The sequence below is a fragment of the Ascidiella aspersa genome, chromosome 4, assembly GCF_963924565.1.
Source record: "Ascidiella aspersa chromosome 4, kaAscAspe10.2, whole genome shotgun sequence".
Lineage (NCBI taxonomy): Eukaryota > Metazoa > Chordata > Ascidiacea > Phlebobranchia > Ascidiidae > Ascidiella > Ascidiella aspersa.
The window spans coordinates 20748576-20766318 of NC_139450.1; the positions used below are offsets into that span (position 1 = coordinate 20748576).

General features: G+C 37.5%; 1 protein-coding gene across 3 annotated transcripts in view; it reads left to right on the forward strand.

Moving 5' to 3' along the window:
* The window catches only part of LOC146148618 (uncharacterized), a 63078-nt gene extending 47047 nt beyond the window's left edge, over positions 1 to 16031 (forward strand). For all 3 annotated transcript variants that reach the window (XM_083388412.1, XM_083388413.1, XM_083388414.1), the window contains exon 20: positions 14269 to 16031. In XM_083388412.1, coding sequence (XP_083244538.1) covers positions 14269 to 15134 — 866 coding nt within the window. In that variant the 3' untranslated portion in view covers positions 15135 to 16031. The remainder of the gene's footprint in view (positions 1 to 14268) is intronic.
* Positions 16032 to 17743: the final 1712 nt, after the last annotated feature.

Here is a 17743-nt window from a genome sequence, read left to right on the forward strand (position 1 = left end):
CCCGGAAAAAGATCGTGTCTAAGATGTGATCTATAACTGTAATGGATTACAAAATTTAAAATGCAGATGGACAATCTAAATCGGTTTCATATTAAAGAGTGTGCTAAAAGTAAAAAAGTCAATCGAACCAAATCGATTACTCCACGTTATGAAATCAATAAAAATTGTTACAACTGATGTAAAGTGCAATTTTGCGTAAAAACTTGGTGAACACATATGTTGGCTGTGAGCACAAAACAATAATGTAAAATACAGTGGAATATAATCATCATTGTTTATACTTATAGTTATGTAGTGTTAAAATTGATCAGGCAACTTTATAATATATTTATTATCTGTGCCACCAAGTCTCGTATAACATTACGTCTTGAACAACATCTATACTCTATAGTAAAATGTAAAACATGCTTTCTACAGGTACATTTTATTGTTTTAGGCGTCCTTAGACAATTCTTTTGTACAAAGCGAACCACCCAACCTTGCCTATAGTTTAATTAGAGTATTTATCAGTTTAATTCCAACTGACAAATGACTAATGTATAGTTGTACCGGCTATATAAATTAATTACACCTGCAATAAGCGCGATAATTTAAATTAACCTGGATTTTGTGTGGTTAAACAAAATGAAATAATCCATCACGCTGTGGGCTTCTCCACACTATTGCGTATTGCGTTACTACTCTCTGGTAGGTTTAATAAAGAGGCGGTAACGCAAACAGCTCTGCATGACCGAATTTTATGACGCCATGTTATGACGTAGCTTTGTAACGTCGTCCCTAATAATGCATTCGACTTTATGTTTTGCTTGCTGCGGCCCTTATACAATTTTAATTTGTTTAGGCCTGGTGTTGATATGTTTGATTGGAGTAACATGCGTAACAAGTGCAAATAGACAGGCGTACACTGTCACCCGATTTTGCAGTTAAATTTGCAGCAGTAAAATATGCTGCTTTGTAAGAGTAGTAAGTTATGGACATATCTTGTTTTTGCCGTTATTATATAGGCCGAAAATTTATTTTCGGGAGATATCTTGTTTTTGCCGTTATTTATATGGGCCGAAAATTTATTTTGGGGACATATATCTTGTTTTTTCCGTTATTATATGGGCCGAAAATTTATTTTCGGGACATATCTTGTTTTTGCCGTTATTTATATGGGCCGAAAAATTATTTTCGGGACATATCTTGTTTTTGCCGTAATTATATGGGCCAAAAATTTGTTTTCGGGACATATCTTGTTTTTGCCCGAAAATGTTTCAGACCGATATTTGTCCGGAGCTTTATAGAAAAAGTATACATCGTAGAACTTTCAAATTTTCAGACATGGCGTAGAGTGGTATGAAGGTGCAATGTCGATTTATGAGGCTGTACCCCTAGGTGCCTTTGACTGGGGGGCAAAAACCTGAAATATTGCGTTTTAGCTCTCTGTAGCTAACGACTGCCATCTAGCAGCAGAAAAACTTCCATACAGAATTTGTTCATATTCGCTTGCTTTGTCCAGCTCGTGAAGTGACGAAGTGACTAGACTAGACGCCTGCTGCGCTTTATTGTCCCACTCATGCAACTTTCATTGTGCGAAGGGCCTGTCTTAGTAACAGTGGGCGCGTGCGACGAGGTTTCCCTTAGCAAAATAATTTCTTGCTCTTACTGAACAGCATATTTTACTGTCTCAAATTTAAATGCGAAACCTTAGGGCAGTGTACACCTCTCCGTTTGCACCTGTTTCATATCTTACTTCAATCAAACATATCAACACCAGGCCTGCACGACTTGAAATTGTACAAGGGTGCAGCGAGCAAAATACTCAAATTTATTGCATTTTTAGCGACGACATTACACAGTCACGTCATAACATGGTGCCTTACAAAAATAAGTCTTAAGAACACTGCGTTTATTTGGTCTAAATTGGCAAAATGTTCGATTTAAAAGGTGGCGTATTAGGCACATTAAATAGTTTTTCCTATTGCTCGAAACAACAGATTTAAAGTCTGTTTAAACGGTGATTGCTCGGACAAAGACATTGTAGAAATTTCTCGAGTAAAAGTTGGCAAAAGTATAGGAAACCATAGGCGTTAAAACATTTTAAGAGAATGATAATGCTTTCTTTTTGAACATGTTAGCTGGCCAGAATGTAATAACATGGCCGTATGCATTATCTAGGTAAATTTATTTATCTAATATATGTTTCGATCGTTCCCAAAATATTACGCAATATATGAACCCCTTTCGCACCAAACCTATAAGTAAAGTGGGGAAATTTTCGGCCCATATCTGTTTTTGCTTGCAGAAACAAGTTAAGGAAAAAACTAAAGTATTAAATATACAATACAAAATATAACATAGTAAAAATTAAAAATTAAGTAATAAAAAATATTAAAAAAAAAAATAAAAAAAAAAAATCAACACTTAAGCCCTGAAAATATACCCCCTGACAAAATATACAACAACCGCACCCCCGTCTAGTTCTTTTTTGGTTTCATATGCCTTGCTATGGTTTGCTAAGGCATGTTTCAGACCGATTTTTGTCCGAAGCTTTATAGAAAAAGTATACATCGTAGAACCTTCAAATTTTCAGACATGGCGTAGAGTAGTATGTAGGTGCTTTGTAGAAGTTTATGAGGCTGCACCCCCAGGGACCTTTGCTTGGGGGGCAAAAACCTGAAATATTGCGTTTTAGCTCTCTGTAGCTAACGACTGCCATCTAGCAGCAGGACAGAATTCGTTCATATTCGCTTGCTTTGTCCAGATTGTGAAGTGACGAAGCGACTGACCGCCTGCTGCGCTTTATTGTCCCTCGCGTGAGACTTTCATTGTGCGAAGTGGCTTACATTTTAAAAAGACGCTTCTCTTTAGTAAAATTACTTAATCCTCTTAAGAAACAACATATTTTACCGCCACAAATTTAAATGCGAGATCTGGTGGCAACTCCAATCCAACATATCAACACCAGGCCTACACAACTTAAAATTGTGTGTTGATATGTTGGATTGGAGTAACATACTATACAGGTGCAAATAGCAAATATTCTCCAAATACGATTTTTTCAAATATTCTCCAAATCGTATTTCATTGTACTGTCGCGGTAATACACCAAGAGGTAAGGCCGTGAATAAACTTTCACCCACCGTACAATTAACGCAGGAAAGCATTGCGAGTAGGGATGTTTACAGCAGAATATCGGTTTTCGGGCGACCAATTACTTTGCGATAGGGTGTATTTACCGCAGCAAATTTAAATGCGAAATCTTGAGACAGTGTACGCCTCTCTGTTAGCACCTGTTGTGAAAGTTGCTCCAACCAACATACCAATATCAGGCCTAAACAACTAGCAGAACTTTCGATTTAATAGTTTGCGTATTAGGCACATGATAGTGTTTTTCATATTGTTTGAAACTACAGATTTAAAGCCTGTTTTAACAGTGATTGCTCGGACCAAGCCATGGTAAAAATTTACCAAGTAAAAGTTTACAAAAGTATAGCAAACCATAGGCGTTAAACCATTTTAAGTCTTTAAGAGAATGATAATATTTGCTTTTCAAACACGTAAGCTGTTCAAAATGTAATAAAATGGCCATACGCATTATCTACGTAATTTCTATTTATCAAATATATGTTTCGATTATTCCCCAAAATCTACGCCATATTTGAACCCCTTTCGCATCAAAGTGGGGAAGTTTTCGGCCCATATCTGTTTTTGCTTGCAGAAACAAGTTAAGGAAAATAAAAAACAAAATATATATATAATATAAAAAACACATTACAAAATACAAAATATTAAAAAATAAAAAGTATAAAATAAAAAAAAAAATAAATAAATAAAAAGTATAAAATAAAATAAAAAAAATTGAATCGATTGAAAAAAATCAAAAAAATTAAAATAAAATAAAAATTGAAAATAAACACTAAGCCCTGAAAATATACCCCCTGACAAAATATACAACAGCCGCACCCCCGTCTAGTTCTTTTTTGGTTTCATATGGTTTGCTATGGCATGTTTCAGACCGATTTTTGACCAGGGCATTATAGAAAAAGTGAACATCGTAGAACTTTCAAATTTTTAGACATGGCGTAGAGTGATATGAAGGTGCTATGTAGAGGTTTATGAGGCTGCACCCCTACCCGTCTAGTTCTTTTTTGGTTTCATATGGTTTGCTATGGCATGTTTCAGACCGATTTTTGTCCAGGGCATTATAGAAAAAGTGAACATCGTAGAACTTTCAAATTTTCAGACATGGCGTAGAGTGATATGAAGGTGCTATGTAGAGGTTTATGAGGCTGCACCCCTAGGCACCTCCAATTGGGGGACAAAAAACAAAAGTGTTAGTCATCGTTTTAGTTCATAACAGCTATCTACTACTATCTAGCGACAGAAAAACTTCAATACAGAATGCTTTCATATAACTTGCTTTATTCAGCTCGCGGCGCGGGGAGGCGGTTGCTGGTATCCTGCTGCGCTTTATTGTCCGGCGCGTGCAAAGTTCATACAGTGAAATGTTTTGTCGTAAACTAGGCGCATGCCACTTGCGTTTAAGAAAGAAGCTTCTCTTAGTAAAAAAAATTATTGCTCTTACAACACAACATATTTTACGGCCACAAATTTAAATGCGAATCCTGGAGGCAGTGTACACCTCTCTGTTATCACCTGTTGTAATTGTTGCTCCATCCAAACATATCAACACCAGGCGTGAGACTTATTGTCCGAAGTTGCTTGTCTAGTAAAAGTGGACGCATGGGACTAGCCTTTTGAAAGGAGGCTTCACTTAGTAAAATAACTTATCACTCCTACAAAATAACATATTTAGCGTCGCAAATTTAAATGCGAAATCTGGTGGCAGTGTACGCCTCTCTATTTGCCACTGTTGAGCATGTTACTCCAATCAAACATATCAACATCAGGCCTTAAAAAATTAAAATTGTACAAGGGCGCAGCAAGCAACACATAAAGCTGAATGCATTATTAGGGAGCACGTTACAAAGCTACGTTATAACATGGCGTCATACTAAAATAAATATTAAGAACACTGCGTTTATTGGATTTAAATTGACAAAACTTTCAATTTAAAAGTTGGTTTATTCGGCACATAAACTTGTTTTATATATTGCTCGAAACTACAGATTTAAAGTCTGTTTAGACGGTGATTGCTCGAACAAAGACATGGTAGAAATTTCCTGATTAAAAGCTGGCAAAAGTATAAGAAACCATAGGCGTCAAACCATTTTAAGAGAATGATAATGTTTTCTTTTTGAACATGTTAGCTGGCCAGAATGAAATAACATTCTTGTACGCAGGCGCGTAGCGTGACCGTTTCAAAGGGGGGTGTCCCGAATTTTCAACTTAGGGAATTCCCCTATTTTCCGTCTGACGTTAATGAATAATGACGTCATTAAACAGTGGCGGATGTGACGTCATAAAATAGTGATTGTAATGACGTCATAAAACATTCTAATCAGAAACAACTAACGTACAGCAAAAGAACACGTGCGTCGTCGACACTCCTGCCAGGCGAAAAACTAAACCAAGACCGTAAAATACGTGTGATAGTCGAATTTTTTTACTTTTAGCAGCGCAGATTCTTAAGTTCCATGTACGGGACTAGCGTTAAATTACCGGCACGCGTTTGGCCACCTGCTTTTTGCCAACACTAAACGAAGATCGTTTTTCCCTGGAGTTATTATGCGACGATTAGCGCAACATCTGTGCTAGCTGTGTGTCAAGTCAGCTAAAATACAAGTTGCGGTTGAGGGAAAATATGTGGTGTCAACTGCACACTAAATATGTGGTTTTGGAATATGCTTATAGAGAACAATTTTGCGTTAACTATCATTACATAAAAATGGCGACTTTAAAACAGGCACGATAGTCATCATTATACCACCTTTTAAGAATCTGATTCAGTTCAAAAAAATCCGTTGTTAACCAATATCTAATGTTAGAGCAGACAACGAACAGCAAGGAGCATTAGCTGCGCCTAACTTCTACTTTTTAGCGTAAAAAAGGAAAGACGGTTTGACTTAGCGAACTGTTAATTGTCAAATTCACACTTGATAATTAATCAGCCAACCTCAACAATTATCGAAAGAGATAAAATATATATTGCGTTTACGGTCGACCAAAAAAGACAAAATCGGAGTTTTGCGTTAGATTTTGGGTACAATAGTTTTTTTAAAACCCCAGTCCCCTGGATACGCCACTGTGTCACATGATCAGTAACCCAACCAACCAGGGGGCCTGGGGTATGGTGTGAACAAACTCCAGCGAGTACGGGCAAAGCCCTAAAAAATTTACGTTTCGTATATTCTAGACGCTAAAAACCGCGATTATTAGGAGCTTACGGCTGTTTAAAGTCGTCTATTTGACGTTAGAAAAATTGCAACACCTCGTTGACTTATTCACGTCCGATTGTCAAGTGATTTCAATTGCGCGCGAAACGCTATGGAATTGCGGTGTCAGAACAGCCTCTGTGACGTAACAATCACAAACTGCTGCACTTTGTTGTCACCAAACTTAACGATGTTTATCAAACAAATTTGGTGATATTTGTAGTTTAATTTCACCGATGGTATGAAGCGTGGCTTCAAAATCGCCTTTTAAAAACTCTGTATAATTAGTAAATTATTCAGCTGAAACTGAGCAAGGAAACCACACAAACCTGGCTTATTACTGAAGTTACGGTAAGACGGCCATTTATTATCAGTTTAGCGGGAAGCTATAGTTCGCCGACGTTTTAATCTATGTTTCGAAATGCGACGGCCAAGCGCTCTTTTTCGAGATTGAGCCTAATTAAAAACATTTAATAGAGCGACCTGCGGTGAAGACGTTTGCTGTACCAAAATGTTTGTCCCAACAATAAAAATATTTTCGTTATTAAGCTTGATTAAGACTACTACAGTACTTGAGTTGTTGACAGACGAAATGCTAAATAAAACAACGATAACGAGCGGAGATTAGGTGTTGGCGGAAATAAGCACCGCCGTGTTTTCAACGCCATGTGCAATGTTTGCGATGTAACATTGCAGCAATCACGGTTTTAGTTTTGTGATATTTGTTTACTGAGATTTCAAAGGGGGGTGTCAAGACTCCTAGATACCCCCCACGCTACGCCCCTGCTTGTACGCATTATCTACGTAAATTCTATTTATCAAATATATGTTTTGATCATTTCCCAAATACTACGACGCCATATTTGAACCCCTTTCGCATCAAAGCCAGAAGTTAAGTGGGGAAGTTTTCGGCCCATATCTTTTTTTGCTTGCAGAAACAAGTTAAGGAAAAAATATATAATATAAAATATGCAATACAAAATACAACATATCAAAAAATAAAAAAAAAATTTAAATTTAAAATTAAAAAAAAACACCAAGCCCTGAAAATATACCCCCTGACAAAATATACAACAACCACACCCCCGTTTAGTTATATGGGCCGAAAATTTATTTTCGGGACATATCTTGTTTTTGCCGCTATTTATATTATATGGGCCGAAAATTTATTTTCGGGACATATCTTGTTTTTGCCGTTGTTTTTTTTTGGTTTCATATGGTTTGCTATGGTTTGCTATGGCATGTTTCAGACCGATTTTTGTCCAGAGCATTATAGAAAAACTTAACATCGTAGAACTTTCAAATTTTCAGACATGGCGTAGAGTGGTATGAAGGTGCTATGTAGAGGTTTATGAGGCTGCACCCCTAGGCACCTCCAATTGGGGGACAAAAAACAAAAGTGTTACGTCATCGTTTTAGTTCATAACAGCTATCTACTCCTATCTAGCGGCAGAAAAATTTCAATACAGAATGCTTTCATATCACTTGCTTTATTCAGCTCGCGTCGCGACTAGGCAACTGCTGGCATCCCTGCTGTGCCTTATTATCCTGCGCGTGCAACGTTTTTGACATAAAGGCGTTAAACTACCATAGGCGTTAAACCATTTTAAGTCTTTAGGAGAATGATAATATTTGCTTTTCAAACACGTAAGCTGGTCAAAATGTACTAACATGGCCGTAAGCATTATCTACGTAAATTTTTATTGATCAGATATATGTTTAGATCATTTCCCAAAATCTTCACCATATTTGAACCCCTTTCGCTTCAAAGCCATAAGTTAAGTGGATAAATTTTCGGCCCATATCGGTTTTTGCTTGCAGAAACAAGTTAAGAAAAATAAAAAACAAAATATATAATATAAAATATACAATATAAAATATATAATATAAAATAGGCAATACAATATATAAAATTTAAAAAAATGAAAAATGAAAATAAAAAATAAAACACTAAGCCCTGAAAATATACCCCCTGACAAAATATACTACAACCGCACCCCCGTCTAGTTATATGGGCCGAAAATTTATTTTCGGGACATATCTTGTTTTTGCCGTTATTCTTTTTTGGTTTCCTATGGTTTCCTATGGTTTGTTTCAGACCGACTTTTGTCCGAAGCTTTATAGAAAAAGTAGACATCGTAGAACCTTCAAATTTTCAGACATGGCGTAGAGTGGTATGTAGGTGCTTTGTAAAAGTTTATGAGGCTGCACTCCCAGGGGCCTTTGCTTGGGGGGTAAAAACCTGAAATATTGCGTTTTAGCACTTTGTAGCTAACGACAGCCATCTAGCAGCAGAAAAACTTTCATAGAGAATTCGTTCATATTCGCTTGCTTTGTCCAGCTCGCGTCGCGACGAGGCGGCTGCTGGCATCCCTGCTGCGCCCTATTGTCCCGCGCGTGCAACATTTGTGTTGGAAGTGGCTTGCCTAGTAAAACTATGCACATGCGACTTGCCTTTCATAAAGAGGCCTCTCTAAGTAAAAAAACCTATTGCTCTTACAACACAAAATATTTTACCACCGCAAATTTAAATGCGAATCCTACAGGCAGTGTACACATCTCTGTTAGCACATGTTGTAATTGTTGCACCATTCAAACATATCAACACCAGGTCTAAGCAAATATAATTATACAAGGGCCGCAACAACAAAAAGCTTAAGTTTAACGCATTCTTAACGACGACGTTACAAAGCTACGTCATAACATGGCGTCATAAATAAATAAATCTTGCGTTTATTGGATTTAAATTGGCAAAACTTTCAATATAAAACGTGGCTTATTAGGCACATAAACGTGTTTGCATATTGCTCAAAACTACAGATTTAAACTCTGTTTCAACAGTGATTGCTCAGACCAAGGCATGGTAAAAATTTACACAGTAAAAGTTGGAAAAAGTATAGCAAACCATAGACGTTAAATCATTTAGAGAGAATGAAAATATTGACTTTTTAAACATGCTAGCTGACCAAAATGTGATAACATGGCCGTAAGCATTATCTACGTAAATTTTTATTGATCAAATGTATGTTTCGATCATTTGCCAAAATCTACGCCATATTTGAACCCCCTTCGCTTCAAAGCCATAAGTTATTATATTATTATACACAAATTATAATTGTGTGTAGATATGTTGGATTGGAGTAACATACAGAACAGGTGCAAATAGCAAATATTCTCCAAATACGATGTTTCCAATATTCTCCAAATCGTATTTCATCGTATTGTCGCGGTAATACACAAAGAGGTAAGGCCGTGAATAAAGTTTCACCCACCGTACAATTAACGGAGGGAAGCATTTCGAGTAGGGATGTTCAAGGCAGAATATCGGCGACACATTCATAATGCTTGCTTTAAATGCGGCGTCAGCATTTTTTGGGGCGACCAATTACTTCGCGATAAGCTTCGCCTAATAATTAAGTGTCAATAGGGTGTATTTACCGCCGCAAGTTTAAATGCGAAATCTTAAGGCAGTCTACGCCTCTCTGTTAGCACCTGTTGTGCATGTTGCTCCAACCAACATACCAATATCAGGCCTAAACAACTAGCAAAACTTTCGATTTAATAGTTTGCGTATTAGGCACATAATAGTGTGTTTCATATTGTTTAAAACTACAGATTTAAAGTCTGTTTTAACAGTGATTGCTCGGACCAAGCCATGGTAAAAATTTACCGAGTAAAAGTTTGCAAAAGTATTGCAAACCATAGGCGTTAAACCATTTTAAGTCTTGAGGAGAATGATAATATTTGGTTTTCAAACACGTAAGCTCTGGCCAAAATGTAATAAAATGGCCATGTACATTATCTACGCAAATTCTATTTATCAAATATATGTTTCGATCATTCCCGAAATACTACGCCATATTTGAACCCCTTTCGCATCAAAGTGGGGAAGTTTTCGGCCCATATCTGTTTTTGCTTGCAGAAACAAGTTAAGGAAAATGAAAAACAAAAGATGAAATATATAATATAAAATACACAATACAAAATACAAAATATTAAAAAATAAAAAGTGTAAAATAAAAAAAATATTAAATAAAAAAAAAAATAAAAAAATAAAAATAAAAAACACAAAAAAAATAAAAAATTAAAATTAAAAAATGAATATGAAAAAAAAAAATTGAAAAAAAAAAATAAATAAATAAAATCAATTTCAAAAAAAAATTAAAACTAAATAAAAATAAACACTAAGCCCTGACAATATACCCCCTGACAAAATATACAACAACCGCACCCCCGTCTAGTTCGTTTTTGGTTTGCTATGGTTTCCTATGGCATGTTTCAGACCGATTTTTGTCCGAAGCTTTATAGAAAAAGTATACATCGTCAAATTTTTAGACATGGCGTAGAGTGGTATGTAGGTGCTTTGTAGAAGTTTGTGAGGCTTACACCCCCAGGGGCCTTTGCTTAGGGGGCAAAAATCTGATCCCCAGGGGCCTTTGCTTGGGGGGCAAAAATCTGATATATTGCGTTTTAGCTCTTTGTAGCTAACGACTGCCATTTAGCAGCAGAAAAACTTTCATACAGAATTCGTTCATATTCGCTTGCTTTGTCCAGCTTGTGAAGTGACGAAGCGACTCGATGCCTGCTGCGCTTTATTGTCCCGCGCGTGCGACTTTCATTGTGCGAAGTGGCTCGTCCAAAGAATAACAAATCCAGAATGTTAAATCCTAGCATACTTCAATTAAATTATTCAACCTCGATTTTGTTTGGGGAGGAATTAATCTTAATGTACCCTACAAGGCCCACAGTCAAGCAATAAATCGTATAACTACAATAAAAAATAATGTCCCAAATGTTTAACATTCTTAACAACTGTCATTTGAAGCAGTTGTGTAAACTGCACTACATGTCCAGGTTGTTGCCAAAACTTATATTTTGCCAATATAGTGAGTACAACATTACGCAATGAACTGTTTTCAGCAATTCTGTCCTGTTTTTTAAACATTTTTGTTTATCATTTCTACTTTTTTGGACTAACGTGATATGTTAGGCAGTAAAATAATGTACAGCAAAAAATACAACGTTACAATGACTAAATATGCTGTTGCTACCAGGCTTAGTATATTTAAAATAGGTTCGTCTGGCATATATTTCTTCAACCAACGTTTCGGCTTACTATACGGCAAGCCTTCGTCAGGGACTGACACACATAGCCAACAGGACGCAAAATAAAATGACACAAAGAACAATGACTGTAACCAATACTTGACAATTGCGCTGCGTATAACCTTGCTGAATATTGGCCTAAAGTTTACCTCGAGTTGAGTAACTTTGTAGCGCATTTTGTCCGAGGCCAGCACGTTTTAGGGAGAATGTTACTTTTGCAACTTAACGCGCAGTCAAGGCAATTGCTCTGCACCTGGCATTACACGTTAGTCGCCCGCCCAATACCGCTTTGATTGACACCATTGGCATTCCCGAACGTTATCGCGAGACGCGAAGTAATTAGTTGTCCGAAAAAACGCAGACCCGCACTAAAAGGCTACATTTAAAGTTACCACTATAAATGTGTCGCCGCAGCAACAGGCCTTTATTTAAACTTGCCATTTCCGTTTGTACAATTAGGCGCAACCATGGAGGTAAAACATTAAATTATATCTGTTCCAATTACCCGAAATACACGGCAGAATTCGATAAAAAGTACGCAATTAGTTAATAAAAAAGGTTAGATTTGTAGAAACATATTGCTATCCGAAATCCGAATCACTTTGCTGCTTTGGTGTTGGTATAAACCTGTTTCGCTTGGAATTAGTTATTTTGATGCCACAATACAGTTTCTTGATGTCGAAGTGCTAATTCAAGTTATGGGACTTTTACCCTATTGGCCAGCGTTTTTTAACCGGTGCGCCGTGCAAAAGTTGCCAGATGCGCCTCCGGAAAATGAAAAAAATATTAAACAAATTCTGTCTTATTTTTATTTAACTAGTGACAGAAAGTGGATTCCATCAATAAGGCCAAAAATAGAATATGTCAACGTCGGAATAAAAAACAGTTCGGAATAACATCGAAATAGGACCAATAGCTAGTATTTGGAATAAGACCTAAACGGCATAAAGTAAGAAATAAACAACGTTTTACATAGTCCAACCCCCCTGACTCCACTTCCCATAATATTCTACTCTGTACCCCAAATTTTACCCATACCCATTACAAACCCCAATCCCCTATCACACCTACCGAGGGCAAACAGTCCGGTGTCAAAATAGCGTCCCCGAACGCCGCCGTATAACACGTAGCACGTCGACCCTAGAACGGCCATGCCACGGCGGCGGCATCGTCTAAATGTCCCATACCCATTCACTGCGGTTTTGGATATTATTTCGTTGTGTTTTCCCCTGAAGTATGTGTTCTCCAAATTTTAGCGCTAAAATATCTTTTTACCTTTTTTTAAGGAAAATCTAACTAATTATATGTGCAGGATCTTACTAATTATATGTGGAGGTTGTAAGGTGTATTACAGGTTGTACATATGATTTGTTGTAGTCATGATTGATAGTAGGCCTAAATATAGCGGTACAGTATTTCTTTTGAAATAAAAGTGCTCGCTAAAGATTTTAAAACGCCGTCTGCGCGTAAATGGCCAGAATAAGACGTTTACAACCTTTTACCTAACTCCAAACGCCACCCCTAACAATTTCGACCCTAACCCAAATTTGAATACCAGCCATTGCCCGCCCCTTACCCCAAACAGGGGCAAACAGTCTAGTGCCAAAACAACGGCGCCGTTCAAACTAGGGCGCCGAAATGTCGACCCCAAAACGGCCTATGCCAAAATGGTGCCCCCCAACCTCTATTCCCCCCAAAACCTCTATTAAAGTTTTGGGCGTTATTTTTTCCATTTAGGCTTTACTCCGGTAAATTTAAGACTTATTCCTACATATTTAGGACAATTTTAGATCGTATTCTAACGTGGTTATTACTGCATTCTTGTCTTTATAATGTCGTTATTATACTGTGTTAATATATTAATACTGTGTTAATATGGATTTTTAGGATTAAGATGTTGTTGCTTTTGTATGCGTGTTCTCTCATCTAGTGGTCGTAGTGTAAAGATCCGGCATAATGAAATACCGGGATCACACAATAAGACCTACGAACCATCAATATCGAAAATAGGATAATCTATAAAGCCAAATACGAAGTGATCTCCACCACAGAACAAGATCTAAATCGTCTAAATAAGGCATAGAACTGCCGAAATAAGTCCTAAATTGATCCTTATAAGGCCTAAATGGCCAAAATAACACCTGAACAGCGGGGAGAGGGTAGGGTACCATCTGTCTGGCATCGGCCGTTTTGGTGCCGACGTTTGGGCGCCCTACTTTAAACAGCGCCATAAGGACGCCGCTGTTTTTGCACCGGGTTGTTTGCCCCTGTTTGAGGTCAGGGTAGAATAATTGGTGCAGTTAGAAATTATGTTAGGGTTGAAATTACTAGGGGAGTTGGTGATTTACTTAGGAGTGGGCTTGGAGTAAAAGGTTGTATAGGCCTGATTCTGACCGTTTAGGTTATATATCCGATGGGTTTAGGACTTATTCCGATTTAGACGTTATTACAACTAGTTATTAGTGTTAGTTTGGTCGTAATCCGAATTGTGTTGTATTCCGACGTTGATGTTGTTCAAAATAAACTTACTAGCAAATCGCAAGAGATATAACAAGATAACCAGAAAAAGTTTGCTCTCGCTTTGCTCACCGGTGCGCTGCAACATTTTAGAGGTTTAAAAGAGCGCCCTGCGGTAAAAATGATTAGGAAACACTGCTATAAGGCTATAAACGACAAGGCGAAACGTCTTTTTTAGCATGTATAGTATAACTGTCGCACGCGCATTGTTTGATGTTAATTTGCATCAAAACAAAGCATGTTTGTGTGATATCCAGGCATCCTGCGATTTAGTATTTCTAAAGACGTAAAATAACATTTTGTTTTAATTTGTAACGTGTTTCAGATAATAAAGCAACGGAACCTGGATTTTACATTATTCCATCTGCTCATACTGTCGGCAATGTTCCTGGTTATGTTAAAATGAACGCTAGTGTGAGTGGTGCCACGCAAGCTCCGTCAGCTCGGCCCAGGTTTCATACGATGCAGCCGGGTGCTTTTTATGAAACCCGCGATCACGCAGCTATCGGGCGAAACAACGTTAACAATTCGTCTTTTTTGGGTCGATCCTGGAATCATCAATCCAGCGGATACCAACATGCGGTTACACATTCTCAGCAACAGCAGATATCCAAGGAATTTAATGGAGCTGAACCCCAGCCAGAACAAAGTCGCTCACAAATTCAGGCTCGTAATCTCGTAGACCAGAAAGAAGTAGGGCAAGCGATTCGCAACGATAGCGGCTATGAAACGTGGACTACTACTTCATTTAGTTCGAGAGATTCGCTATTGAGTGAGAGTAACGGACCAAGGAGGCGTTCTGTAGGCGCAGAGGTGACTGGTCAGCACATTTACAACCAGGCATACATGATGCCGGTCACGTATATGCCATACAACAGACCTGGTAGTTACGGGCCTGGCCCAGTCGTAGTTTCCCCACAGTGGGCAAATCACTTCATTCGTCATCCGGTTGCGATGTATCCACCGATGGAGATGGCTTCGCTCAATCAACAACATCAGGTACCACCTCAGCGCCAATCGCGTCAACAACATCCCAATGAGCAACGCCCTTACGGTCTTGACCTTGCTTCACATGGTGATGTTACAGTGACGCCACCAATCAGTCGCGCACCTCGTGCAGCTAAAGACTCACAAGAGGAATGGGAAACATTTAGCAATGCTTCAGATCGGTCAATACATAGACCGGTGTGACGCATCTCTTTTCTATTTGCAATCAATTCGTAGCGCTTTGATACAATGATTGTTTTCCGAAAAAAATGTGTTGCCTGCTGCTACTGTTACCAGGTCATAAAAAGCTGTCATGCAATATGCTTATGCTGTGTTTCACCGCTTCTATTTTGTTTAATTGATCTGCTGCTTGGTATGTATTAACACCGACACAGTAATATTACAAACTTTTCACGAGAAACCGAGAATGCTATATTTAAGTTTATTGTATGTTATCCTCTCATTTGTCGATATTAGCCCCAAGATATATTGTTTGTTGAAGTTTTAATATGTTTCTAAGTTCCAGTTGACTGCGTTACGGCAGACATTATTTTAAATTACCTTCTTTGCAAAGTCGGAAATTTTTTCGTCATTTGACATTCTTTAGACTATTTAGTCGGACGTTTTTCTGATTAAATGAAACAGCAGTTAAACAAGCTACTCGTATTACGATTTTCAAATAAAATATAAAAAATATGTTGGATGAAATTCATACTTGTCAAATACGCGTGTTTTGTACAAACTTTCCGCTGTGCCAATACCAACGCTTTTCTGTGAACCCATTAACTGGCATTTTTGTCCATTCAGTTCAATAATATGAAATATGTAATGCGTAATGCGTCGATGCACATTTCTAAAATTCCTTGCCCATATCGTAATTTTTACAACCAGATATTAACTACAAACCTGCAAGATTTTATTTTCTTTCTCTATACTTTTGTTGATATTGTTTTATTTAACTTTAACTTCAATGTTTACTAATTTCCCATTCCCCACTACGAATATGCGCTAAATAACAAGGAAAAGTATTGTGACAGTTATTTTCGACATAAGGATCTTTCGTTAATTTAGCGCATTATTACGCGTGTGTTAAAAAAAGTATTATACTATGGTTGTGCATTTCATTACGTATTATGAAGGTTCAAGAGTTTCGTTGAATTAAGTTAGTGATATACAACTGATCAACTATTAGGATGGTACCGCCCCCTTTGGGCATTTATGAGTAACAATTGGGTTGGATAATGTTTTCTTCATTCGTGAAGCGTTTGATGTGCATAACATAACTTAATAACTTAAACGGCCAGAATACGAAGAACATTGTATCTAACTCCTAACCCCGCCTATTACACACCCCTGACCCCCAAACAGATACAAACAGTCCGGGGCCAACGGCGCCGTTCAAACTAGGACGTCCAATTGTCGATACCAAAACGTTCAATGTCGGACCGGTTGCCCCCGATCGTACCATACGCTCTTCCAACTGTTTTAGGTCGTATTTGGACAGGATTAGGTTTGGTTCCGAACATTTTAGAGCTTGTTTCGTCATATATATTACTAAACATTTGGCTGTATTAGGTCGTTAAAACTGTGGTCTAAAAGCGCCTTTGACAACTATAATAATCGTAAAATATAGCGTTTAAGCTTGCATTTTACGCGAGCAAACCAGTCAAGAGATCAATGGTCATATTTGAAGCATACTTTGATAACCACCAATAGCATTGCAAACATGGGTATATTCGCGACGACTTTTACATAAAGAGCTGCATGTGAACAACTTGTCTATATGCCTATAATCACTGGTTCACGGGGCGCTAAACTCCATCACAGTATTTAAATTTATAATCATTTTGTTGATCCTATGCTGTATGTGGCATCAGGATATTTAAAATAGGTTCGTTTGGCATATATTTCAACAGGATACCGCTCGGGACAGACTTTACAATTATATAATTATATGTCTTGTTTTTGCCGTTATTATATGGGCCGGAAATTTATTTTCGGGAAATATCTTGTTTTTGCCGCTATTATATGGGCCGGAAATTTATTTTCGGGAAATATCTTGTTTTTGCCGTGATTATATGGGCCGAAAATTTATTTTCGGGACATATCTTGTTATATGGGCCGAAAATTTATTTTCGGGACATATCTTGTTTTTGCCGTTATTATATTTATATGGGCCGAAAATTTATTTTCGCGACATATCTTGTTTTTGCCGCTATTCTTTTTTGGTTTCCTATGGTATGTTTCAGACCGAAACTTCCCCACTTAAAATATGCCTTTGATGCGAAAGTGGTTCAAATATGGCGTAGAATTTGGGGAATGATCGAAACATATATTTGATAAATAGAATTTACTTAGATAATGCATATGGCTATTTTATTAAATTTTGACCAGCTTACGTGTTTGAAAATCAAATATTATCATTCTCTTAAAGACTAAAATTGGTTTAACGCCTATGGTTTGCTATACTTTTGCAAACTTTCACTAGGTAATTTTTTACCATAGCTTGGTCCGAGCAATCACTGTTAAAACAGGCTTTAAATCTGTCGTTTCAAACAATATGAAAAACACTATTACGTGCCTAATACGCAAACTATTAAATCGAAAGTTTTGCTAGATAAGTTTAGGCCTGATGTTGGTATGCTGGTTGGAGCAAGATGCACAACAGGTGCTAACAGAGAGGCGTAGACTGCCTTAAGATTTCGCATTTAAACTTGCGGCGGTAAATACACCCTATTGACACTTAATTATTAGGCGAAGCTTATCGCGAAGTAATTGGTCGCCCCAAAAAATGCTGACGCCGCATTTAAAGC